Raw genomic sequence first — 26,503 nt, 5'->3', positions numbered from 1 at the left:
AATACTTCCTCAATTCGATTGCCCTCACCACCAATCCTTCGATCACCCGCACCATAGGTCGTTCCTTCTCTACCATCTCATTGCCAGTGCCAGTTCCTTTCTGTAACCCCCCTCTCTCTCACACAATATATATATATATATATTTATGTTTCTAAGTTTCTTGCCCTTTATGCAAAGTTTTGAGAGAGGCACAGTGACAATTTGTGGGTTTCTCTCATCCATTGGCAATTTTGGGCTTTTCAGACTCCAATTAGCTATAGATTGTTTCAAAATATCAAATTTATTAATAAATTATCAAAAACTAAAGAACAATTAATTGATGTTCAATGGAAGGATGACATGAACACGTTTAAACTTGGTTTGAATGTTTTTTTTTATTCAAGTCTTTTAACTATAAATGTGTAATATTAAAAATATTAAACAACTTCTATTTATTGAGTTGATCTTTTGTAAAGAGGAATTGTGATATTGTTGGAATGTTTACGTTTGAGCTTTGATAGTTGTTTAAATGCATTGTAAACTTTATATTTATGTTTATTTGAACTTTGAATACATTATAAAACTTAAGTTTATTATTTATATCTGAATTTTTTTATTTAAAATTATATTTATAAAAAAAACTCTATATTTTTTAAATTTATAGTTTACTCAAAGTTTTCGTTTCCTACTTTTTTTAAAAAAATACATTTTCGCATTTCCATTTTCTATTGGAAACGTCTTTCGTTTCTGTTTCCGTGCAACCTAACTCCTAAATATACATTTTCAAGTCAATTTAACCTCTGTATTTTGACGTTTAATTTGACATCGCACTTTACTTTTTTTTCACGTACAAAAATTAAATTAACTCAAAAATATAAATCTAAGAATATAATCAAAATAACAAAAAATACAAAGGCTAAATTGACTCAAAAATAAAATTCAAGAATGTAATCAAAATAACAAAAATTTCAAGTTTCAAGTAGCCACACAAGAAAAACGTGAAAATATAAAAACAAAAATATGAATTTGGCCAACTTTTATCAAAAGGGAAACTTAAAATCTGGAGTTACAGCACCAACCAACCCATATGAAGCTCAAACCATAAATATCAAAAATCCCAAACAAGGCAACAAGAGGATGAGAAGGGTAGTGGTGTTGTCGGTATGCAGTTTAGCTCTTGCCTCTCTCTTAACACACTGCTCACATAGACACGACCTCTCTCTAAAACCCACAAGTCTTAAAGTCACAATTGACAAAAATACAATCAATCCAGCTATAATACGGTCAATGTTGTCATTTACGCAACCACACACCCAAAAGGTGCAAATACAACACAGAAAACATCAATTCTCATTTCAATAATTAGGTTGTCACCCAAGGGTACACAAACACTTTGGTGATTCTATACATGTAAGATTCTAAATGAAAGCTTTAATCAATAACAAGATAGAGAAGAAGCTTATACCAATCACAAATAGATGGTAATAGGAATGATCCAATTGTTTCAAAGCTTGATGGGAACCAAAGCAGGCATAGACTACAGAAGTATGCATGGGTACCATGAAGAGCAAAAAAAAAACAAAATGGTCAGACAAGGAAGAGAAATTCAAATTTAAAGATAGTTAACCGATGGATAAGACTTTTAGTCTTGTAGTTTAAATATTGTAAACTTGTATTTTTAAAGTTTAAATTAGTGTCTAGGAGATAGAATATCCTAATATTTAAGAGATAGCATATCCTATCTCATCTCCTACTTTATAAGAGAAAAGATAAGGATGTATGTTGTATATATTTCTGCCCTTCTGTTCATTAGAATTTAATCAAGCAAGAGAGTTTTTTCTGCTTGTTTCAAAAATAAAATATGTTATTGATAAAAAGCAAAAATTATGTTGTTGATAATGCATTAAGCCTTTATCCTGCACTTAGTGAGGGCGATTACATAAATTCTAGCTCGCTAAGAGAGATAATAGAAAATATGGTCATAATTTAAACACTAAGCAAGTGTAAAACCTAAAATTCAGGTAAAACACGAGAATTAGCCTATACTTGCAAAATGACGACGTTTAACATCATAGACAATAATTAAATCATTTCAAAAACCCACCTTAAACAGCATTAGAATCTAAAACTTTCTTGTGCTCATGAATGAATGTGCCAACTGATTTGAACCAACGCATCAGATTCTTGTGATCCTTAACATAAAGCCAAGCTTGAAGAAATGGAAAAAGGCTCTCATTTATACCTCGCTCTTCAATGTAACTATGTAGTGCATCTCTCATCTTTTCATCAAGATCTCTGCACATCATAAAGAGTGTTACTTCATTTTGGAAGTTCCACAGATTTTGTTGCAAGGAAAATAGCTAACAAAATAAAGTTTACATTAATCTTGTCAGTATTTGGATTATTTATTATCCCCAATACATTTGTGTTCATTTGACAAACAAAAAAAAATAATTAATTGGTGCTTTTCATTTCTCTAGATTACACAAAATTTAGTGGTTATTTGTAAAACAATATGCACTAAAGTCCAGTTATTTAGTTTATAAGGCTAATCCAGAAAGCAATTTCCCACTATGAGGAGTTCTCAACATTTTGAAAAGTTAGGTGGTGCTTTAAGTCATCGTATTGTTCCAAACCCTATATTCAAGCTTCAAAGGGATTGTTTAGTTGTGGAAAACTGCTCTAGTTTTCTAGAAAAAATACTACATAAAAAATGAAAAATTAGAAAACTTGTTCAACTACAAAAAATTTCCAAATAGACAATGAAGATTTCGAAAACATGGTTTTCCCAAATTGAACGAAACTTCAAAACTCCTAAAACAAGCTTTCCAAGTTTTCCTTATTAATTTGGAGCATTTTCCAAAAGTTCTTCATAAATCATCCCCATCTCTTTCTCTAACAGAAGTTACACAAAAGAAATTAAGACAACTCCCTTATTTTACCATATGTTTCTCTTTTCAAGATTGGAAATTAGTTTTCTGTATTCACATCTTTCAATTTTCCTATGGAAAATGAAAACAAGAGAATATATAGAAAATGGGAGATAGAAACTAGAAATCACTTCCCACAACTAAGCAACCCCAAAGTGTTTCTGGAACATGACTTAAACCACATGGATTTGGAAATTAAGTTACAATAACATATCCAGCCTTTATCTTACTATGTGGGGTCGGCTACATGAATTCTAGACTTCCAAGTATTTCTGTCTTTTGTCATATCCTCATTTAGATCCATATATTTCATATCAAATTTTAATATATCTCCCAAAATCTTCTTGGGTCTACATCTACCTCTTTTTGTGACTAATTGTTCTATTTCATCAACTCTCCTCACAGGAGCGTCTCTTAGTCTCCTTCTCACATGACCAAACCATCTTAGTCTAATCTCTCTCATCTTCTCCTCGATTGGCACTACTCCTATCTTATTACGAATAACTTCATTTCTAATTTTATCCTTTCTTGTATGTCCGCGCATCCATCTTAACATCCTCATCTTCGCTACACTCGTCTTTTGCTCATGATGGTATTTGACTGCCCAACATTCTGAGTCATACAGCAAGACTGGTCTTATAGCTGTCTTATAAAATTTTCTTTTCAATTTTAATGGAATTTTAACATCACATAACACCCCCGATACATTTCTTCATTTTAGCCAACCTGCCTTAATTCTATGTGCGACATCCTCGTGGATTTCTCCATCTTTTTGAATCACTGATCCCAAATATCGAAAATGGTCTTTTCTTTGTAAGATTTGGTCTTCTAATTTTATTATAACATCATCCACTCTTGCATTTTTACTAAATTTGCATTCCATATATTCTATTTTCTTTCTATTTAATTTAAATCCCTTAGATTCTAAATTGTTTCTCCACAACTCAAGCTTAGTGTTCACTCCTTCTTTTGTTTCATCCACCAACACTATGTCGTCTGCAAATAGCATACACCATGGCACATCTGTCTGAATATCTTTAGTGAGTTCATCCATTACTAGGGCAAATAAGTATGGACTTAGTGTAGAACCTTGATGCAGTCCTATTGTAGTTGTAAATGGTTCAGTATCCCCTCCGCATGTTCTCACCCTTGTCATTACACCATGATACATGTCCTTAAGGACTTGTATATAGGCTATTTTGACTCCTTTCTTCTCTAAAACCCTCCATAATACTTTTCTAGGGACCCTATCATAGGCCTTTTCTAGATCTATAAACACCATATGTAGGTCCTTCTGATGATCTCGATACCTTTCCATTAAACGCCTCAGTAAATATATAGCTTCCATTGTTGATCTACTAGCCATGAAACCAAACTGATTTTCTGACACCTTTGTTTCCTCCTCTGCTCTATTACTCTCTCCCAGAGTTTCATGGTATGACTCATTAACTTAATTCCTCTATAATTTTCACAGTTTTGAACATCTCATTTGTTCTTGTATATAGGAACCAAAGTACTCTTCCTCCACTCATCTGGCATCTTTTTTGATTTAAGGATGGCGTTAAATAGTTGCGTTAGCCAGGAGATGCCCTCTTCTCCCATGCATTTCCATGCTTCTATTGGTATATTATCTGGTCCCACTGCCTTATGATTTTTCATCCTTTTTAATACTTACCTTATTTCATTTGAACTTATGCGTCGATAGAATGTGTAGCTCACATTGCCTTTGGAGTTACTAAGATGTCCCAACCTAACTCTTGTGTCACCACCATCATTGAATAATTTTGTGAAATACTCCTTCCATCTCTCCTTAATCGCTCCCTCATTTACTAAAACATTTTGATTGTCATCTTTTATGCATTTCACTTGATTTAAATCCCGTGTTTTTCTTTCTCTTGCTTTAGCTAATTTATATATATCCCTTTCTCCATCTTTTGTATCAAGTCGTTTATATAGATTCTCATATGCTTTTGACCTTGCTTCACTAATAGCTCTTTTTGCTGCCATTTTTGCTTCTTTATAATTTTTTTGATTTTCTTCATTGTTGCATTGATATACCGCCTTATAGCAAGTTTTCTTATTTTTAATTTTCAATTGTACCTCTTCATTCCACCACCAAGACTCCTTAAGGTTAGGAGCTCTACCATTTGTCTCTCCAAGGACTACCTTTGTCGTGCTTCTCAGAGCATTAACCATTTCTTTCCACATTTGGTTTGTCTGTCTTTCTCCATTCCATTCCCTTCTACCCCTTAATTTTTCTATGAAGATTAGTTGTTTCTCCCCTTTTAAATTCCACCACCTGATTTTTAGATTTTGTTTTATGTGATTTTTTCTCTTCCAATTTCTTACTTAGACGTCAAGTACTAGAAGTCTATGTTGAGTAGTCAAACACTCTCCCGGTATCACCTTACAATTCCTACAACATAACCGATCCTCTTGTCTCATGAGGAAGTAATCTATTTGAGTGCTTGAGGTGATATTTTTATATGTGATTAAGTGTTCGTCCCGTTTTTTGAACGTAGTATTGGTTATAATGAGCCCATATGCCATAGCAAAATCTAGGATAGATTTACCCTCATTATTAATTTTCCCGAATTCATACCCTCCGTGTACCTCTCTATATCCGTTTCCGTCTCTACCCTCGTGCCCATTTAAGTCACCTCCTATAATCACTCTCTCTCCTCTTAGTATCATTTGTATGAGTCCCTCTAGGTCCTCCCATAATTTTGCTTTTATCTCATCAGCTAACCCCGCTTGTGGTGCATATATACTAAAGATATTCATAGTCATTCTTCCTAGACTAATCTTCACCATAATAATCCTATCCCATATTCTCTTTACATCCACTACCTCATCTATTAAGCTTTTATCCATAATAATCCCCACTCCATTTTTCGCTCGATCAGTTCCTGTGTACCATATTTTATATCCAGCTTCTGATAAAGTTTTTGCTTTTTTCCCTACCCATCTCGTCTCTTGAAGGCACATAATATTAATTTTTCTCCTAATCATCACATCCACCACTTCCATAGCTTTGCCTGTTAATGTTCCTATGTTCCATGACCCAATCCTTAATCTATGATTTTGTTTTTGGCCTTGACTTTGGATTTGATTTAGTTTTTGGCCTTGACTTTAAATTTGATTTTGATTTTGATTTTGATTTTGGTTTTGGTTTTGATTTTGGTTTTAGTTTTGATTTTGATTTTGGACTAGCTTCTTTACCCACATCCGTCCAAACAAATACGAGAACCCTTGCTCATTTATCACTACATCCGGGCACCGATGCAGCGGCCCTAGCTCACTTGTCACTACACGGGGGCAGTGTAGCGCGTCGCTATAAAGGGTTACAACGAAGTTAAAACAACTAAATTGATTAATAAGTAACCAAACCTAGGAATGTTGACAAAAGCTGAACAGAGACTCCATGAGTGTTGTTTCATCCTAACAAAAAGTGAATGAACAAGAAGGAAAAAATTGAATTATGGAATTTTAGCCAAGTACGTGGCATCTTCCTCAATGTTAAGCACTTTAATAAGTTCAAAGGTTGGTGATGATAATTATTTTCACTACAATAAAGAGGTAGCCATATGATGGAAGATGTTGGCCGCAGCCTCTAAAGATACATACACGAGGCATCCTAAAACTGGGTTTGAGGCCCAAGCATTGATTTTGGAATGTTTTGGGAGATGACGAGCCTTCCTAAGAGCTTTGTTAGGCTTAGTCTTCATGTTTTATGCATCAGGGTATCTTTGTCATTCTATATAATGTCTCCTAGGATCTTTTTTAACTCTGCATACGTGTATAGGTTTTACTTGTGCAGTCTTTTCCCAGTCTTAAACCATAAAACAAATTTTAAAGCCATTAACCTCATTAATATGCCCCAACACCAACCGAATCATCACAATATATCACAAACATTGCTAGATTATGCAATTTTTGTTTTTTAGGTTGTCCGATTAATGATGTTATCTAAAGTTGCAACCATTTTTAGTATTTTATCTAACCATATGATGTTAACGTGGTACACATCCATGAACACTTTTAAGGGATGGCAAGGTCTGAAAAATGAATAACAAATAACTAAAACATTCTTTTTACACATTGCACTTTAGATATATCACAAAGATATTAACTGAATAGATAGTTAATCATAACAAGTAGAAGTTATATACTCTTGAAAAAGCACGGTCAGACTTACTGAAAAAGGGGGCCATTATATTTCGTTGGAACCATAAGAAAACCAGAACTTTCAAGCTTGGGCCTCAATGAAATAGAGTGAATACCAAGTGCATCAGGGTACAACCCGCATAGAAAATGCAACGCGTCTTTCTGACTAGGCTTTGAGATATCCACATGAAGAAACAACTGGTTAATCCCATCATCACCAGTATCATCATCTCCACCACCAGGAATAATGTTAGCCAATCGCATTACATAAAGACTGATCTCCTCTCCGCCATATGCCCTTTTTAAAACTGGACCACTGCTTTCAAGTGATCATTTCACAATTGTAAAAGGCGATGGAGGGTTCACCTTCTATTCAGAACATAAGTTCACCATAATTTAGAATCTTAGATAAACCCACTAAAATCCTAAAAGCATATATTCAATCTAAATTGAGTCGATGTAATCATATACACCAAAATCCTAGCTTCTCTCTCTCGCCCTCTCTCTTTCTCCTCTTCTGTCCGCCGTCGTTCTCCCTCGCCGAGCGGTGGTGCTCGCTCGATGTCAGTGGTGCTCGGTGTTGGTGCGGTGGTGCTCTGCACTCGCTGTCGGTGGTGCTCGGTGCTCAATTAGCTTCTTTCTGCTGTAAACATGCTCAGTTAGCTTATTTCTTCTATAAACATGTTCTGAATGTATGATCTATTTTGGATTGGGAGGAAGGGACTCCCCTGGTGCGATGTGATCTAATTTGATAAATGGCTTAATTCCTCTGTTCAGTTGTGATAAATGGCTTAATTCCTCTGTTCAAATGTATAGTAGATAGATTAACTAATTTGTCTGCCAATGATTCTACCAAATAAAAGGGAAAAACATTGAAAAGTAGAATGGCTAAATCCTATGCTTAATTTGTTTTCTGTCTATGCTGGGTATATTTGGTGTATCGAATTACAGATTTTGAACCAAAAGGATATATTTTTATAAGTTGAAAATATGTAAACTATAACATTAGTTGTTCATAATTAAATTTAGGGAAGAATGCCATCACTAAGAGACTCCTTTTCGAATCCTTGAACAACAATGACTTGAATCTGTTTCAACAGTTTCCATGATAGGTATCCATGCTGAACTTGGAGAAGAATTCAATGTAAATCTAGTTAGCTGTTAAATTTAGTATATTCCCGACTATATGGTGATTTCTTCACCAACTTCCCTGTCTGTGATTCCACATACTTCAGTGATTACATGCGTTTTGCAATTATTTTTTCAAGTCCTAATTGTTCTCTCATTCCTCATACTCTACAGGAAAATCACACTGTACTAGTTGTATACTTAATAATTTATTGACTTGCCCACTTTCAGTTTTTGGTTATTGGTCTGATTATTTTGACCCCAGTTGCTACCCCTTTGAAAATTAGAGTGAGTATGGGGGCTGAACAGTTTAAAAATAATGCAGTCTAGGCAATTATATGGCCTGATTAGAATTAATCCTCATACGATGGTAGATTTTCAAAGAGTTCTCATGTGGTTTCTCACCAGTTATTAGTGTGACATGTTGTGTTACTATGTGGTTGGACACTTTATTTGTTTGTTTAGGCTCAAGTTTTCTTAGCTAAATCACCATTATTAAAAGTGGTAAATTTTGCAACTCTCTGTTAAAGCTTCTAGGCTGTAAAGCAGTTGACTCAGCTCATTATACACTGAGCAAACTTATTAACTGAAATGCCCACAAGCTTTGGATAAAAAAATCACAAAAGCTATGACTTTCGACATAACATCTTGAGGGTTTTATAGACACGCTCCTAGATGCAGAACATAGATTGCACTAATTATAAGATAGATCACCAATTTAAGAGTCATTGACTATTCGATGTTCACTGATTTATTATTTTATAGAGATATTGACATTCATATTTGGCACGTTGGTATTTAGATGAGATGAGACTTATTCATGATCATATTATGGCATTCAACTATTTGTTATTCATATTCCATGATGAGGACCATTTATTAGACTGTTTATGCATTGACATTAACCTTAAACTATATGGTTGAAGCTTATTGTTTCTTAGTACGCTTTGCAACTCCTAAATTGGTTTGTGACAGGTTTCATGCTGGGCCTACCAAAATAGGAGCATAAAAGTAGTTATAGGTCTACCTGGCTGATTTAGGGTTTGTTTGGTCGTGTTTTTTCTTTCTTTTTATTTTTAGCACGTTTAGTTGTTTTTTAGTCTTTATTATTTTTAAAATTAAAATTTCTTCAAAATTGGAATGTATTTTTGCCGTTTGATGTAATGTTTTACAAACTTCTTTAAAACTATTTTAATACTAATTATCTAAAAATAATTTATATAACATTTTCGCCCTATTCGCATGGTTATCGATATTTTATTTTGTGATAATAATTTTGTTAGAATTAGTGAATAATGGTGATGAATAATTTTTTTTCCAGGATTGATGATTACTTAAATAGAATCAAACAAAATAAGTCACCACCATGACCACAACATTGAGAGTTTGGTGATGGTACTAGGAAAACTTCTAAAATTGCAACAAAAGCAAGTGTAAACGCTCAAAAACGAATAAAAATGTGGAGGCGTGCAGTGTTGACAAGTGCTGCTAAATGTGCTCTACAACTGCAGTGTATGATACTGTCCCGGTGGTCCTCATCATCAACAAGCATGTCTTCTGCTGTGAACTCCATCTTGCTCCGCTCCCTCAAAGAGCACTTCCTTGAAATCTCTAAAATGACTCCTCGCCCGGTAAATTAAAAAACACCTCTCCCTCTGTATGTATATATGTGCAAATGCTTGTGTCTTTTTTTTTTTTGGTAGCTTAATATTTTCCAATGTAACTTAGATTATTTTGAACTGTTCCTACCTAAAATATTGGTGTGTTTTTTGTTCAAAGTCAGTGGGTTTGTCTTTCCCCATGCTTAGCTACACGCTCTGTTTGTTGTTTAAGGCATGTCTATGATTTTGGTGTATATGATTTCATCGACTCAATTTAGATTGAATATATGCTTTTAGGATTTTAGTGGGTTTATCTAAGATTCTAAATTATGGTGAACTTATGTTCTGAATAGAAGGTGAACCCTCCATCGCCTTTTACAATTGTGAAATGATCGCTTGTAAGCAGTGGTCCAGTTTTAAAAAGAGCATATGGCAGAGAGGAGATCAGTCTTTATGTAATGCGATTGGCTAACATTATTCCTGGTGGTGGAGATGATGATACTGGTGATGATGGGATTAACCAGTTGTTTCTTCATGTGGATATCTCAAAGCCTAGTCAGAAAGACGCTTTGCATTTTCTATGTGGGTTGTACCCTGATGCACTTGGTATTCACTCTATGTCATTGAGGCCCAAGCTTGAAAGTTTTGGTTTTCTTATGGTTCCAACAAAATATAATGGCCCCCTTTTCCAGTAAGTTTGACCGTGCTTTTTCAAGAATATATAACTTCTACTTGTTATGATTAACTATCTATTCAGTTAATATCTTTGTGATAAATCTAAAGTGCAATGTGTAAAAAGAATGTTTTAGTTATTTGTTATTCATTTTTCAGACCTTGCCATCCCTTAAAAGTGTTCATGGATGTGTACGACATTAACATCATATGGTTAGATAAAATACTAAAAATGGTTGCAACTTTAGATAACATCATTAATCGAACAACCTAAAAAACAAAAATTGCATAATCTAGCAATGCTTGTGATATATTGTGATGATTGGGTTAGTGTTGGGGCATATTAATGACGTTTGTTGAAGTTTGCCTCGACTTTTGTCCTAGAAAATAGCAAAACCGGAAGGAGCATGAAGGAGTAGTCTCGGCTGAAGAAATCAAGCAGCTAGGGGTTAAGTGTAATTAGTACTTTTTGTTGCGGATTATATGTAATTTCTCTAAGTTAGTTAGTTGCCTAAGTGTGTCTGCCTCCTCTATAAATAAGAGGGCAAGGCAGCAGTCTAATAACTCCTATCTCTTGTCAAGTTCTCTATTTCTATTGTGAGTATTCTTTGTTCTAGAGAAAGTGAGGCATGTGTATTGTGTTCTTGAGTTTTCTTGGAGTGAGCAAGTGTTGTACTTGAGCAATAGGGTTGAGAGAGGGCTTGGGCTTTATACTGATCAGTTTCATCCTAATAAAAGGCTGCTCTTGGTGGGTGTTTGAAGGCTAGATGTAAGATTGCCAAAGGCATTCCGAACCAGGATAAATCTGCGCCTAATGCTGTTTGATTTGATCTTTTAAATTCAGTTATTTTCTTTTCTGTTGTTCATTTTTATGTTCTTGCATTTACATTGCATCCGAGAGTGTTTAAGAGGGTTTATATAAGGGTTTTCTCGCCTAAGGGTGTAATCTAAGAGTCCTAAGGTTAACAATTTGGTATCAGAGCCTCCCCTAGGATCAATAACTGCTTTCTTGCAAGGTTTCTTTATATTTCTTGTTGATTTAATCTACCTAGTGTCTTCGGCCTTGGCTGCAACAAAATATGATGTAGAGAAATTCACTGGCCATAATGATTTTCGCCTTTGTAGGATTAAAATGAAAGCTTCACTAGGGAACTTAGGACTGAAATCAGCCTTAGAAGAGGAAGAAAAATTACCTGAAACCCTATCTGTAGAACAGAAACAAGAAAGGTTAAAACAAAATGAGGAAATTGATGAGAAGGCCTATAATACGTTGATTCTTAGCCTTGGTGATAAGGTTTTAAGAGAAGTATCTAAGATGACCACCGTTTTATCCCTATGGAATAGGTTAGAGACCCTATACCTAACCAAGACCTTTTCTACTCGGTTGTTCTTGAAAACCCGCTTCTTCTCATTTAGAATGGGAGAAGGTTAGAAATTGCATGATCATATTGATGATTTTACAAAGCTGTGTTTGGACCTAGAGAACATAGATATCAAGTATGATGATGAGGACAAGGCCCTCGTCCTCTTGCATTCTTTGCCTAAGACATATGAGACTTTTGTTGACATTCTAAAGCATGGCAGGGAAAATCTTTCATTAGATGATGTAACTGGAGCTTTAAACTCCAAGGAACTACAACAAAAGGTAGAGGTAAATAGTTCTCCAGGAGATGCCCTAGCAGCTGGGTCTAGGCCGGAAAAGGGGGATCAAATAAATAGGGGTAGGGGAAGATCTAAGTCTAGAAATAGTAGGAGATCTGTTAGGTGTTTCTTGTGTCATGAAGAGGGCCATATTAAGAGAAACTGCCCAAACAAGAAAAAGGAATCCCAAGAGAAAACTAGCCCCGAATGCTCTAGCGCCATGTGTGGATTTGGCTATGAGAGTGCGGATGTCCTATAGTTTTTCTAGGTATGCAGTAAAAGTAGCATAAGTCTTAGGTTTAGGGTGTACTTCTCATAGGAAATGGGTATTTACCCATAGAGACATGGTGGAGGGGGAAATGGTTTGTCTAAGCATCAATCTAAGGCTAAGATAATTGGAGATGTGAGAATAGGAAGCCTGGTGGAGCTGTTCCAGAATATTAGAAGCTGTAAAATATGTCCCTGTTTTAATAGAAAGCCTAATGTCCTTAGGAATAATTAGATAGTGAGAATTAGAGTCCTAAGAAGTTGCAAGGATCTCTTAGAGAGATGGTAGCAACCCTCAAGAATGGAGGTTAGGTGGTGCATGCTTGCATTTATATGTGGATAAGCTGTAGCCACTAAAGAATAGCCTATGATAAGGTTAGGCTGTATCATTTGTTGAGGATGGCTCACAATGGTGAGCAAGGACTAGGAAAGGTATCTAAGTCTAGGGATATTAGGGGAGGGGAAAACTTGCAGGTGTATAGGAATAGGAACCATGTAATTTGGTAAGGTATCCAAATGTAGAAGTCTTCAAAATCAGTAAATCCCATTAGAAATCAGTTTCTAGGATAGTTTAGGAACCTATCTAGGCCTTGTCTCATGGTGGAGCTAGGTGAGGTGAACCTAGTGGAGATGGTATGTCCCTAAGGAATTCCCAAGTGTATATGAGCTTGCTGGAATTTAGGAAGCTTACTGAAAAATTGCTTCTGGTGTGAAAGGTTAGGTGTAGTAGAGTTATGGAATAGGCATGCTTAGGTCTCCTAAAGCTAGGGTTCTTACCTATGAGGGAAAACTCTACTAATAGGACATGGAATTAGTTGATTCTAAGGCCAAGGGATGGAATCTGGAATGCTATGTAAAGAAAAATAGCAAGGAGAATCCTTTGGGAATGTCCAAATCTAACCTATGAACCAGAGTATAGCAATAGGGAAATCTGGAAAATGTTTTGGTCATATTCATTGTGTAAGCTTGGGCTAGATTGTGAGAGGGAGGAAGCTAGTGTTTAAGATAGCTTTGGCTCTTGCAGTGAAAGTCTTTGTAAACGGTGAGGAGAAATGGTGTGTGCAAGTGTGTCCTTGTATGGTGTAGCCATTATTGATCAAAAGTCCAGATTAAGCAAGGAAAGGGAAGGAGAATCATCTTGTAGGAAATGAGCAAGGATAGGTCTTAAGTTAGTTTCCAGTGAGGTATGGAAATTTGGGTTTATAAGATGCTTAGGCTCAGGTTTGAGTGCTAAGGATAGGCTGGGATATAGAGCCCCTTGCATAAAAAAAGGGCTGCACTCATGTCCAAATGAATGGCATGGAGCCATGTAAATTTGGGGAGAATGTTGGACTTAGGTGGAAGACCCCTTAGATTAAATGGGTAGAGTGCTGTGTAGGTACCGCAAACAGCTAATTATCCATGAGGAAACTAAGGGAAAAGTAATCTTATAGTGTAGCAAAGGGATAATAGGCTAGATGGAAAGGTAAGCAAGGATTGGTTGCTTAGAAGGTCTCTCTCGATGTAATTATAATTCCCTAGGTAAGATATAAGATTGTTATAGTCCAAGGGGTAAATTGAGTGCATGGGGTAGCTGTGTCAATTTCAATGGTATGCCTAAGAAGAGCAAGGCAGCTTCATTGATAGTTATCCAATGGGAATCTCAAGGTGTAGCTGAGGTTGTAGCTCAGTATTTGAGATTGTTGGAAGAAGGAGAAGCTGGAAAGATAAGGCATAGAGGTTGGAATAGGAATAGGACAGCTCATGGCAACCTAGGAATACCCAAATCTTAAGCATACCTTTGTTAAGCTGAAAATAGAGGAGAGTTAAGGAAAGAGGTCGAGCAGTCTTGTTCTGAAGCAAACATAAAGGAAAAAGGCAGTGGTAAATCCTAAAAGGCCGATTTTGGAAGCTAGGAGGAAGTCTAGCAATGTTAAGTTCAATTCCGGGAGAGGTTCACTGGTGTTGATATGCTGTGTAAAAGTTTTGGACCCTTTGGGATCAATGAGTAACATCATATATGGATTTGGTTTATGGTGGAGTGTGCCTAGTTGAAAATTATGCATTTAGGGTGTATATGTTGCATTTTGTATGCCGCAGAAACCTTAAAATATAGTCTAGGCAGGAGGAGTTGAAACAGCCAATGGGCAGTCCATTTGGCTTAGTCTTTAGTCCCTCCATGGAGTTTATCAATCATATTGATGTTAGGAAAAGTTATTCATTAGGAAATCCCTTGAGGAAGATAATATCTAATGAGAGTTGCAGGTTTAGTTATTGCAACTGGAATTTTATCCAAAGGGTGATCCATTGTTATGTTTTACAACATTGATTTGTTTTCTTTGATGTGTTTGTGTTTGTGTTTGATATGATCGGGTTTGTCCATCATCCATGGAGAAAGTAGGAGTTGGCTATCGGGTGAAGAACTCAAGGCAAATGGTGGAGAATTGTTGAAGTTTGCCTCAAGTTTTGTCCTAGAAGATAGCAAAACCGGAAGAAGCATGAAGGAGTAGTCTTGGCTGAAGAAATTAGGCAGCTAGGGGTTAAGTGTAATTAGTACTTTTTGTTGCGGTTAATATGTAATTTCCCTAAGTTAGTTAGTTGCCTAAGTGTGTATGTCTCCTCTATAAATAAGAGGGCAAGGCATCAATCTAATAACTCCTCTCTCTTGTCAAGTTCTCCGTTTCTATTGTGAGTATTCTTTATTCTAGAGAAAGTGAGGCATGTGTATTGTGTTATTGAGTTTTCTTGGAGTAAACAAGGGTTGTACTTGAGCAATAGGGTTGAGAGAGAGCTTGGGCTTTGTACTAATCAGTTTCATCCTAATAAAAGGCTGCTCTTGGTGGGTGTTTTAAGGCTGGATGTAGGATTGCCAAAGGCATTCCGAACCAGGATAAATCTGCGCCTAATACTGTTTGGTTTGATCTTTTAAATTCAGTTATTTTCTTTTCTATTGTTCATTTTTATGTTCTTACATTTACATTGCATCTGAGAGTGTTTAAGAGGGTTTATGTGAGAGTTTTCTCGCCTAAGGGTGTAATCTAAGAGTCCTAAGGTTAACAAGGTTAATGGCTTTAAAATTTGTTTTATGGTTTAAGACTAGGAAAAGACTGCACAAATAAAACCTATACACGTATGCAGAGTTAAAAAAGATCCTAGGAGACATTATAGGGTGAAGCCAAACGGTGATAGCTAAGGAAGGTGTAGATGGGATGAGGATTATGAGTAGAGCATGCACCTTGTCAAGTGGCAATGGGCTCAAGAGAAGCTTCAACAACTAGCTCAGAAGGAACAAGCGGGTCCGAGGTAGGTGAAGATGTCGGAGCACGAGGTGAGTTAGCAAATTCTGTGTCAGCAACCGTAGGATGATATGAACGACGATGATAAACTTGAAGGGGACATTCATGGACAGTAAGAGCAGTGTCGGAGGAAGGAGAACAAAGGTAAGGAGTAGGAAGAACCTCAAACACTTGATGACTCTCGGCAGGAGATGAGAGAAAGAAAAGAGATGCCTCAAAGAAGGTAACATCAGAAGAGATGAAATAACGTTGTTGATCAAGAGAGTAACATCGATAGCCTTTCTGAAGTTGTGAGTAACCAAGGAAGATGCATTTGACAACTTTAGCAAAAAGTTTGAGACGACCAAGGGTCATGTCGAGGACAAAACAAGTGCACCCAAAAACACAAAGTGGAAGGAGATAAAGACTTTGAGTAGGGAAAAGAATGGAGTGAATGACCTCATGTTGTAAGATAGAAGAAGGCATCTGGTTAATGAGATAACATGCAGTAAGAACAGCATTAGCCCAAAAAAGGAAAGGAGCATGACTATGCAGTAAAAGAGTGCGAGCAGTTTCAATCTAATGGCGATTTTTGCACTCGGCAACTCCATTCTGTTGGGGTATATAAGCACAAGAAGATTGATGTAAAATACCCTTTGAAGCCATGAAAGTAGTGAAAGGAGTTGAGAAATATTCTCAAGCATTATCACTGCGGAAGGTATGGATAGAAATATTAAATTGAGTGTAAATTTCAGCGCAGAAGTCTTTAAATATAGTAAATAACTCTAAACGATTTTTCAATAAGAACACCCAAGTACAGCGAGAGTAATCGTCGATGAAAGTGACGAAGTACCGAAAACCTAAAGTAGAGGGAACATGACAAGGACCTCAAACATCACTATAGATAAGTTCAAAAGGGGACATAGCCCAATTATTGACACGCTTTGGAAACGAACTACGAGACTATTTTCTAAGCTGACACAACTTACAATTTAAAGTGGAAACTTTAGAAAGGTGTGGGACCATCTTTTGTAACTTAGATAGACTCGGATGTGCCAAACGATTATGAAGAAGAGTTGGAAATACAGTGGAAATGCAAACTGCTGGGGAAGATGGTTAATCGAGATAATAAAGGCCCTGTGACTTACACCCGACGCCAATCATCTATCCCGTACCTCGGTCCTGCACGACAACAAAATCAGCAAAGAAGGTTATGGAACAGTGAAGAGCACGTGTCAGTTTACTAACAGAATCGAGATTAAAGGGACTGCCAAGAACATATAAAACAGAATCTAAGGATAATGAAGGGAGCTGTCGTGCTTGACCAGTGACTGTAGCATATGTTTTGGAACCATTTGCAGGAGTAACAGATGGCAAACAAAAAGAAGTAGAGAGAGAAGAAAAAAGATTTTGGTTACCAGAGAGATTGTCAGTTGCACTAGAATCTATAACCCATGGTCCAGGAGTAATAGACCGACTAACACAAGTAATTGAATTACCAGTGTGCACCACAGAAGCAGTGGATAACGACACAGTCTGTTTAGAAGTCTGATACTGAAGATGGTCTTTATAATCACTTCCAGTCAAAACAAGGGACAGAGAGGAATAATTCTCAAATGTTTCTGTTGAGGAGTTGGTTGCGACAGACTGAGCGACATTAGCAATACGTGGAGGTCGACCATGTAATTTGTGGCACCGTTCTCGAAGATGGCCCCACCTATGGCAGTAATTGCATCTAAGACGATTCCCTCGTTGTGAGTTACCGCCTCAATTATTCCCTTATTCTCCTTTGCCAAAGGTTTGTGACGCCAAAACGGAAGAATTAACCTGAGAACCATTGACGACTGAAGACGAGGAAGAGACCCGAAGAAGTCTAGCAAACGCATCTTCTAGTGTCGGAACAATGGAACTGGATAATATTTAATCCCGGACCAGAGCAAGGTCAGATCGAATGGCAGTCAATCCTAATACCATAAAGAATTTATCTCGCTGTTGCAACTGTTCTTCTGCAATATTACCAACTAATAACAGAGAGTTGAACTCTTCCTTCAAGGATTCTAGGCGGCCAAGGAATTCAGACATATCCATATCTTGTTGCTTCAAGTGAACAATAGTGAAAACAACATAGTAGAGACGTTGGATATCATTTGTATAAAGAGATTTGGCCTTTGTTCATACCTGAACACATGTCTTGTATGCTTTGTAAATAACATATAGTTTGGGATCAATTGTTTGCCATAACATGTTGCAAAGAAGAGCGTTTGTTTTCTTCCAGGTTGCTTTCTTAGCAATAGGAATTTCGTCAACTTTCGTACTCAAGTCATCTTCCATTCCTTGACCCATAAACCATAACTCAATAGAGGCAGCCCAAGACATGTAATTGGTACTTCCAACCAATTTGTCAGAAGTAATGATAGGTGAAGAAGAAAAAGGCAAAGAGAAGCTTACAAATTTAGATTCAAAAGCAACTAAAGATGATGGACTTTCCATATTTTAGATGGAAGTCACTTCAGGAGTAAATATGGACAAATCAGATATGTTAGATCTAGTTTGATGGGCTAAATTTGGGCTAAACAGATCTGAGACAAATCTGGACAAATTTGTGGGTCGAATCTGGTTTGATGGGTCAGATTTGAGCGAAATAGATCTGAGACAAATGTAGACAAATCTGATGGGTCAGATCTGGTTTGATGGGTCAGATCTAGGCAAACCTGATGGATCGGATCTGGTTTTGGTGGGTCAGGTTTGGGCAAAACGGATCTTGCTTTGCCGGGTCGGATCAAACAAGATCTGATTTGAGATTTGGGTTTTAAGTTTAGAAATCAATAAAAAGGCTTAAAAATCACTGTATGCAGACCTGGAAAAGGAAAATAGCAAGAGGTAGCCAAATCTGGAAGCCGCGAGCGGTGGCGATGCTGGGCGATGGCAATAGCAGCGACCGGCGAGGATCTGGATGGCGGCCAGCGCAGACAGATCTGGGCAGATCGAGGGTGGCGGCGGCCGATGGCCATGAGATCTGGGATTCGGCGAAGGCTTCGAGATGTTGCGAGCCGCGACAAGAGGACGGCAGTTGCGGGATGCTACGGTGACAATGGTTGCAGCGGTGGACTGCAACGGCGGTCGCATGTTGCAAAGCTATGGCGGAAGACAGCCATGGCAGTCGCGTGTGAAATACGATCAGTAGTGATGCTCGGACTAGATCTCTTCTAGATCTGACAGATCTAGATGAGATCTGACAGAATCTCTTCAGCGAGGGGCTGGAGGTAGCTACAGCAGCGTCGGAGATTGCATGTTGGGGAGGAAACAGCCACTGCTGGAAGAAAAAGAGGATGCCAACCGTAGGTGAAGGAAACTCACGAAATGAAGGCTAGATCTAGGGTTTGCATGATGGCTCTGATACCATGTTAGATCAAAGAACTTGATGAGGTCTTGCCTGTTTCAATTAGGATTTATAGTATGAATGTACAAAAGACACTCTGAAATTAAGGCTAAAGTTACTCCTAGAATTAAGGCCTAATTGTCTACTTGTCTACTAATCATAGCTCATTTACAACTAATCAAGCATTTATTCCAACACATACCACTGATCAAGTAGCATATGTGCTCACCAAAGCAATGGTAAGACTGGGTTTTGAATTTCTAATTGACAAACTAGGGATGACGTGCATCTACTCCTTAGCTTGAGGGGGAGTGTTGGACGAGGAAGAGAAATTCAAATTTGAAGATAGTTAACTGATGGATAAGGCAATTAGTCTTATAGTTTAAATATTGTAAACTTGTATTTTTAAAGTTTAAATTAGTCTCTATAATTTAGGAGATAGAATATCCTAATATTTAAGAGATAGCATATCCTATCTCATCTCCTACTTTATAGGAGAAAAGATAAGGATATATGTTGTATATATTTCTGCCTTTCCATTCATTAGAATTTAATCAAGCAAGAGAGTTTTTTCTGCTTGTTTCAAAAATAAAATATGTTATTGATAAAGAGCAAAAATTATGTTGTTGATAATGCATTAAGCCTTTATCCTGCACTTAGTGAGGGCGATTACATAAATTCTAGCTTGCTAAGAGAAATAATAGAAAATATGGTCATAATTTAAACACTAAGCATGTGTAAAACCTAAAATTCAGGTAAAACACGAAAATTAGCCTATACTTGCAAAATGATGATGTTTAACATCATAGACAACAATTAAATCATTTCAAAAACCCACCTTAAACAGCATTAGAATCTAAAACTTTCTTGTGCTCATGAATGAATGTGCCAACTGATTTGAACCAACGCATCAGATTCTTGTGATCCTTAACATAAAGCCAAGCTTGAAGAAATGGAAAAAGGCTCTCATTTATACCTCGCTCTTCAATGTAACTATGTAGTGCATCTCTCATCTTTTCATCAAGATCTCTGCACATCATAAAGAGTGTTACTTCATTTTGGAAGTTCCACAGATTTTGTTGCAGGGAAAATAGCTAACAAAATAAAGTTTACATTAATCTTGTCAATATTTGGATTATTTATTATCCTCAATACATTTGTGTTCATTTGACAAACAAAAAAAAAAAATTAATTGGTCCTTTTCATTTCTCTAGATTACACAAAATTTAGTGGTTATTTGTAAAACAATATGCACTAAAGTCCAGTTATTTAGTTTATAAGGCTAATCCAGAAAGCAATTTCCCACTATGAGGAGTTCTCAACATTTTGAAAAGTTAGGTGGTCCTTTAAGTCATCGTATTGTTCCAAACCCTATATTCAAGCTTCAAAGGGATTGTTTAGTTGTGGAAAACTGCTCTAGTCTTCTAGAAAAAATACTACATAAAAAATTAAAAATTAGAAAACTTGTTCAAATACAAAAAATTCCCAAATAGACAATGAAGATTTGGAAAACATGGTTTTCCCAAATTGAACAAAACTTGAAAACTCCTAAAACAAGTTTTCCGAGTTTTCCTTATAAATTTGGAGCATTTTCCAAAAGTTCTTCATAAATCATCCCCATCTCTTTCTCTAACACAAGTTACACAAAAGAAATTAAGACAACTCCCTTATTTTACCATATGTTTCTATTTCTAGATTGGAAATTAGTTTTCTGTATTCATAACATTTGATGGCATTTTTCAATTTTCCTATGGAAAATGAAAACAAGAGAATATATAGAAAATGGGAGATAGAAACTAGAAATCACTTTCCACAACTAAGCAACCCCAAAGTGTTTCGGGAACATGACTTAAACCACATGGATTTGGAAATTAAGTTAAAACAACTAAATTGATTAATAAGTAACCAAACCTAGGAATGTGAAAAAAGCTGAACAGAGACTCCATGAGTGCTGTTTCATCCTAACAAAAAGTGAATGAACAAGAAGGAAAAAATTGAATTATGGAATTTTAGCCAAATACGTGGCATCTTCCTCAATGTTAAGCACTTGAATAAGTTCAAAGGTTGGTGATGATAATTATTTTCACTACAGTAAAGAGGTAGCCATATGATGGAAGATGTTGGCAGGCAGCAGCCTCTAAAGATACATACATGAGGCATCATAAAACTGATTTTGAGGCCCAAACATTGATTTTGGAATGTTTTGGGAGATGATGAGCCTTCCTAAGAGCTTTGTTAGGCTTAGTTTTCATGTTTTATGCATCAGGGTATCTTTGTCATTCTATATAATGTCTCCAAGGATCTTTTTTAACTGTGCATACGTGTATAGGCTTTATTTGTGCAGTCTTTTCCCAGTCTTAAAACATAAAACAAATTTTAAAGCCATTAACCTCATTAATATGCCCCAACACTAACCCAATCATCCCAATATATCACAAACATTGCTAGATTATGCAATTTTTGTTTTTTAGGTTGTCCAATTAATGATGTTATTTAAATTTGCAACCATTTTTAGTATTTTATCTAACCATGTTATTTAAAGTTGCAACCATTTTTAATATTTTATCTAACCATATGATGTTAACGTGGTACACATCGATGAACACTTTTAAGGGATGGCAAGGTCTGAAGAATGAATAACAAATAACTAAAACATTCTTTTTACACATTGCAATTTAGATTTATCACAAAGATATTAACTGAATAGATAGTTAATCCTAACAAATAGAAGCTATATACTCTTGAAAAAGCACGATCAGAATTACTAGAAAAGGGGGCCACTATATTTGTTTGGAACCATAAGAAAACTGAATAGATAGTTAATCATAACAAATAGAAGTTATATACTCTTGAAAAAGCACGGTCAGACTTACTGGAAAAGGGGGCCATTATATTTCGTTGGAACCATAAGAAAACCAGAAGTCTCAAGCTTGGGCCTCAATGAGATAGAGTGAATACCAAGTGCATCAGGGTACAACCCGCATAGAAAATGCAAAGCGTCTTTCTGACTAGGCTTTGAGATATCCACATGAAGAAACAACTGGTTAATCCCATCATCACCAGTATCATCATCTCCACCACCAGGAATAATGTTAGCCAATCGCATAACATATAGACTGATCTCCTCTTCGCCATATGCCCTTTTTAAAACTGGACCACTGCTTTCAAGTGATCCTTTCACAATTGTAAAAGGCGATGGAGGGTTCACCTTCTATTCAGAACAAAAGTTCACCATAATTTAGAATCTTAGATAAACCCACTAAAATCCTAAAAGCATATATTCAATCTAAATTGAGTCGATGTAATCATATACACCAAAATCCTAGACATGCCTTAAACAACAAACAGAGCGTGTAGCTAAGCATGGGGAAAGACAAACCCACTGACTTTAAACAAAAAACACACCAATATTTTAGGAAGAAACAGTTCAAAATAATCTAAGTTACATCAGAAAATATTATGCTACAAAAAAAAAATGGACACATGCATTTGCACATATATACATACAGAGGGAGAGAGGTGTTTTTTAATTTACCGGGGGAGGAGTCATTTTAGAGATTTCAAGGTAGTGCTCTTTGAGGGAGCGGAGCAAGATGGAGTTCACAGCAGAGGAAATGCTTGTCCATGATGAGGACCTGCTTGTTGATGATGAGGACCGCCGAGACAGTATCATACACTGCAGTTGTAGAGCACATTTAGCAGCACTTGTCAACACTGCACGCCTCCACATTTCTATTCGTTTTTGAGCTTTTACACTTGCTTTTGTCGCAATTTCAGAAGTTTTCCTTGTACCGTCACCAAACTCTCAATGTTGTGGTCATGGTGGTGATTTATTTTATTTGATTCTATTTAAGTAATCATCAATCCTGGAAAAAAAATTATTCATCACCATTATTCACTAATTCTAACAAAATTATTATCACAAAATAAAATATCCATAACCATGCGAATAGGGAAAAAAAGTTATATAAATTATTTTTAGATAATTAGTATTAAAGTAGTTTTAAAGAAGTTTGTAAAACATTACATCAAACAGAAAAAATGCATTCCAATTTTGAAGAAATTTTAATTTCAAAAATAATAAAAACTAAAAAACAACTAAACGTACTAAAAATAAAAAGAAAGAAAAAACACAACCAAACAGACCTTAAGTCAGCCACGTAGACCCATAACTACTTTTATGCTCCTATTTTGGTAGGCCCAACATGAAACCTGTCACAAACCAATTTAGGAGTTGCAAAGCGTACTAAGAAACAATAAGCTTCAACCATATAGTTTAAGGTTAATGTCAATGCATAAACAGTCTAATAAATGGTCCTCATCATGGAATATGAATAACAAATAGTTGAATGCCATAATATGACCGTGAATAAGTCTCATCTCATCTAAATACCAACGTGATACAATACAGTGCCAAATATGAATGTCAATATCTCTACAAAATAATAAATCAATGAACATCGAATAGTCAATGACTCTTAAATTGGTGATCTATCCTATAATTAGTGCAATCTATGTTCTGCATCTAGAAGCGTGACTATAAAACCCTCAAGATGTTATGTCGAAAGTCATGGCTTTTGTGATTTTCTTATCCAAAGCTTGAGGGCATTTCAGTTAATAAGTTTGCTCAGTGTATAATGAGCTGAGTCTACTACTTTACAACCTAAAAGCTTTAACAGAGAGTTGCAAAATTTACCACTTTTATTAATGGTGATTTAGCTAAGAAAACTTGAGCCTAAACAAACAAATAAAGTGTACAACCACATAGTAACACAACATATCACACTAATAACTGGTGAGAAACCACATGAGAACTCTTTGAAAATCTACCATCGTATGAGGATTAATTCTAATCAGGCCATATAATTGCCTAGACTGCATTATTTAAACTGTTCAGCCCCCATACTCACTCTAATTTTCAAAGGGGTAGCAACTGGGGTCAAAATAATCAGACCAATAACCAAAAACTGAAAGTGGGCAAGTCAATAAATTATCAAGTACACAACTAGTACAGTGTGATTTTCTTGTAGAGTATGAGGAATGAGAGAACAATTAGGACTTGCAAAATAATTGCAAAACGCATGTAATCACTGAAGTATGTGGAATCACAGACAGGGAAGTTGATGAAGAAATCACCATATAGTCGGGAATATACTAAATTTAACAGCTAACTAGATTTACATTGAATTCTTCTCCAAGTTGAGCGTGGATACCTATCATGAAAACTGTTGAAACAGATTCAAGTCATTGTTGTTCAAGGATTCGAAAAGGAGTCTCTTAGTGATGGCATTCTTCCCTAAATTTAATTATGAACAACTAATGTTATAGTTTACATGTTTTCAACTTATACAAATATATCCTTTTGGTTCAAAATCTGTAATTCTATACACCAAATATACCCAGCATAGACAGCAAACAAAAATAAGCATAGGATTTAGCCATTCTACTATTCAATGTTTTTCCCTTTTATTTGGTAGAATCATTTGCAGACAAATTAGTTAATCTCTCTACTATACATTTGAACAGAAGAATTAAGCCATTTATCAAACTAGATCACACCGCACCAGGGGAGTCCCTTCCTCCCAATCCAAAATTGATCATACATTCAGAGCATATTTATAGAAGAAATAAGCTAACTGAGCATATTTACAGTAGAAAGAAGCTAACCGAGCACCACCGACAGCGAGCGCGGAGCACCACCGCACCAACACCGAGCACCACTGACACAGAGCAAGCACCATTGCTCGACGAGGCAGGGGCGGATCCAGGAATTTAGGTTGGGGGGGCTGAAATTTAAAAAGTTAATGTAATAAAAATTTTATGTAATCAAAAAATCAGTACAATAAATTTTCACTAAACTTGTGCTTGACGAAATTTTGAAACAAAAAATTCATTAAACTTGTGCTAGATTGATCTTGCTCACTATGAATTCAAGTACTTTCACTAGTGTGATGATCTCTCCTTCTGAAAAAAGATAATAATATTTTTTCTTTCTTTGCAAAAAGTTGTTGTTTCATCCTAAATTCTAAGATACACAAATAAAAAATAGCACAATTCAATAATCGAATAATTAAAATATTTAACTCAAAATTTGAGGCAAATGCAAGGCCAATATAACAACGGTATTTCTAGAGTTTAAACAAGAGAAGGCAAAAGTATGGCCGATTCAAATATTCAATAACAGATTCACAATAACAAATTCCAGGCTTCCAGCCACGCCAATTCCTAAGTTCCTAACTAAATGCAGTAGTCAAATAGGCAAGCAGACACAAAATTAGCAGAAAATCACTTACTTAAAATTGCTGAAAAAATGCTGCGATTTCAACAACAAATCAAGCATAAACAAGGAAAAAAAATATGGTCGAAAAATAGAAAAACTATCTAGAATTAGCCGTCAATCGAGAGAATCAAAGAACTGAAAGAGAGAAAACATACCTGGGCTCAAAGGATGCAAACCTGAAAGTTTGGGGGGGGGGGGGGGGGGGGCGCTAAAACGAAGACCTGAATCAGAGGGCAGCGAGCAAGAGAGCGAAGCCGACTGGTCGGGCGAGCGTGGGGGCGAGGGCGAGCGAGAGCAAGAGAGAGGCAGTCAGGCAGAGAGCGAGAGGAAGCTAGGGCGAGCGAGAGCAAGAGAAAGGCAGCGAGAGCCGGAGGGCGAACGAGAGCAAGAGAGGCAAAGAGCGAGAGCGAGGGCGAGAGGCAGCGAGAGGGGCCGAGGCCGAGCGAGAGCAAGAGAGGCAGAGAGCGAGGGCGAGAGGCAGCGAGGGCGAGCGAGAGCAAGAGAGAGGCAGAGAGCGAGGGCAAGCACGAGCGGACGAGCAAGAGAAGAGGAGGCAGAGAGCGAGAGGCAGCGAGGGTGAGCCGTGAGCGAGAGCGAGGTCGAGAGAGGAAGGAGAAGAGAAGGGTTTACAGGCAAGTGGGCTGTACTGGCAAAAATTAGGGTGGGCTGGAGTGAGTTTGGGCTGGGTAATACTAAATAATCAAAAATTTTATTTTTATCAATTTGGGCTGGAGTGAGTTTGGGCCGGGAAAAATTAACTTTTGTTGTAGGAACAAGTCACACATGGATTCACTCACGTGGTGAGGGAGAATGACGATGGACAAAATAGGAGAAAGAGAGAGATAGAAAGAGCTGATAGCAATATAATAAAAGTTTTTGATTTGGGTATTTAATGTGCGTAAAATAAACTCTTTAATTTTTCGATTTCGTCACACTTAGAGACGGAGTTATTTCAGTCTCTAAGCTTGAATTCTGTCTCTAAAATTTGTGTTTTTGTTTCTGCCGCAATTATTTGAGAGTGTAATTACTTAAGGTTATTTTTGAAGATTTATAATTAAGAGTTGCTAAAAATTAAATCTCTTTCACAAACTATCATTTGGTTTTAAATTTTAATAGGTAAGTTTAGTTAGTGAGAGTATTCAGCAAAATCTATTGTATTTATATTTATCCTAATTCTAATAAATTATTTTATTTGTAAAACTCAA

The 26,503-nt window shown here is 36.4% G+C and overlaps 1 protein-coding gene across 11 annotated transcripts; it reads right to left on the bottom strand.

The window, feature by feature from the left end:
* Positions 1-1,296: 1,296 nt before the first annotated feature.
* LOC127809608 (uncharacterized protein At2g39795, mitochondrial-like) lies at positions 1,297-25,943 on the bottom strand. Of its 11 annotated transcripts, none has more exons than XM_052348533.1 (7): positions 24,686-25,446; positions 23,165-23,230; positions 22,554-22,884; positions 21,892-22,229; positions 19,995-20,047; positions 19,857-19,910; positions 1,297-1,516 (listed from the first exon to the last, which is right to left on the bottom strand). In XM_052348533.1, the coding sequence occupies exons 3-6, from the start codon at positions 22,746-22,748 to the stop codon at positions 19,858-19,860; spliced, it is 639 nt and encodes a 212-aa protein (XP_052204493.1). In that variant the 5' UTR covers positions 22,749-22,884; positions 23,165-23,230; positions 24,686-25,446; the 3' UTR covers positions 1,297-1,516; position 19,857. The 11 variants fall into 11 exon arrangements, 10 of the variants coding, with proteins under 10 accessions (XP_052204493.1, XP_052204491.1, XP_052204487.1 ...); XR_008025145.1 differs by adding an exon at positions 2,084-2,274 and having other exon boundaries at positions 1,298-1,516; positions 19,857-20,047; positions 24,686-25,444; XM_052348525.1 differs by lacking the exon at positions 1,297-1,516 and adding exons at positions 1,996-2,274; positions 25,454-25,943 and having other exon boundaries at positions 19,857-20,047; positions 24,686-24,804.
* Between the last annotated feature and the right edge of the window lie 560 nt (positions 25,944-26,503).

Source organism: Diospyros lotus, chromosome 9 (assembly GCF_014633365.1).
Source record: "Diospyros lotus cultivar Yz01 chromosome 9, ASM1463336v1, whole genome shotgun sequence".
NCBI lineage: Eukaryota > Viridiplantae > Streptophyta > Magnoliopsida > Ericales > Ebenaceae > Diospyros > Diospyros lotus.
This window is presented reverse-complemented; position numbering and strand designations above follow the sequence as displayed.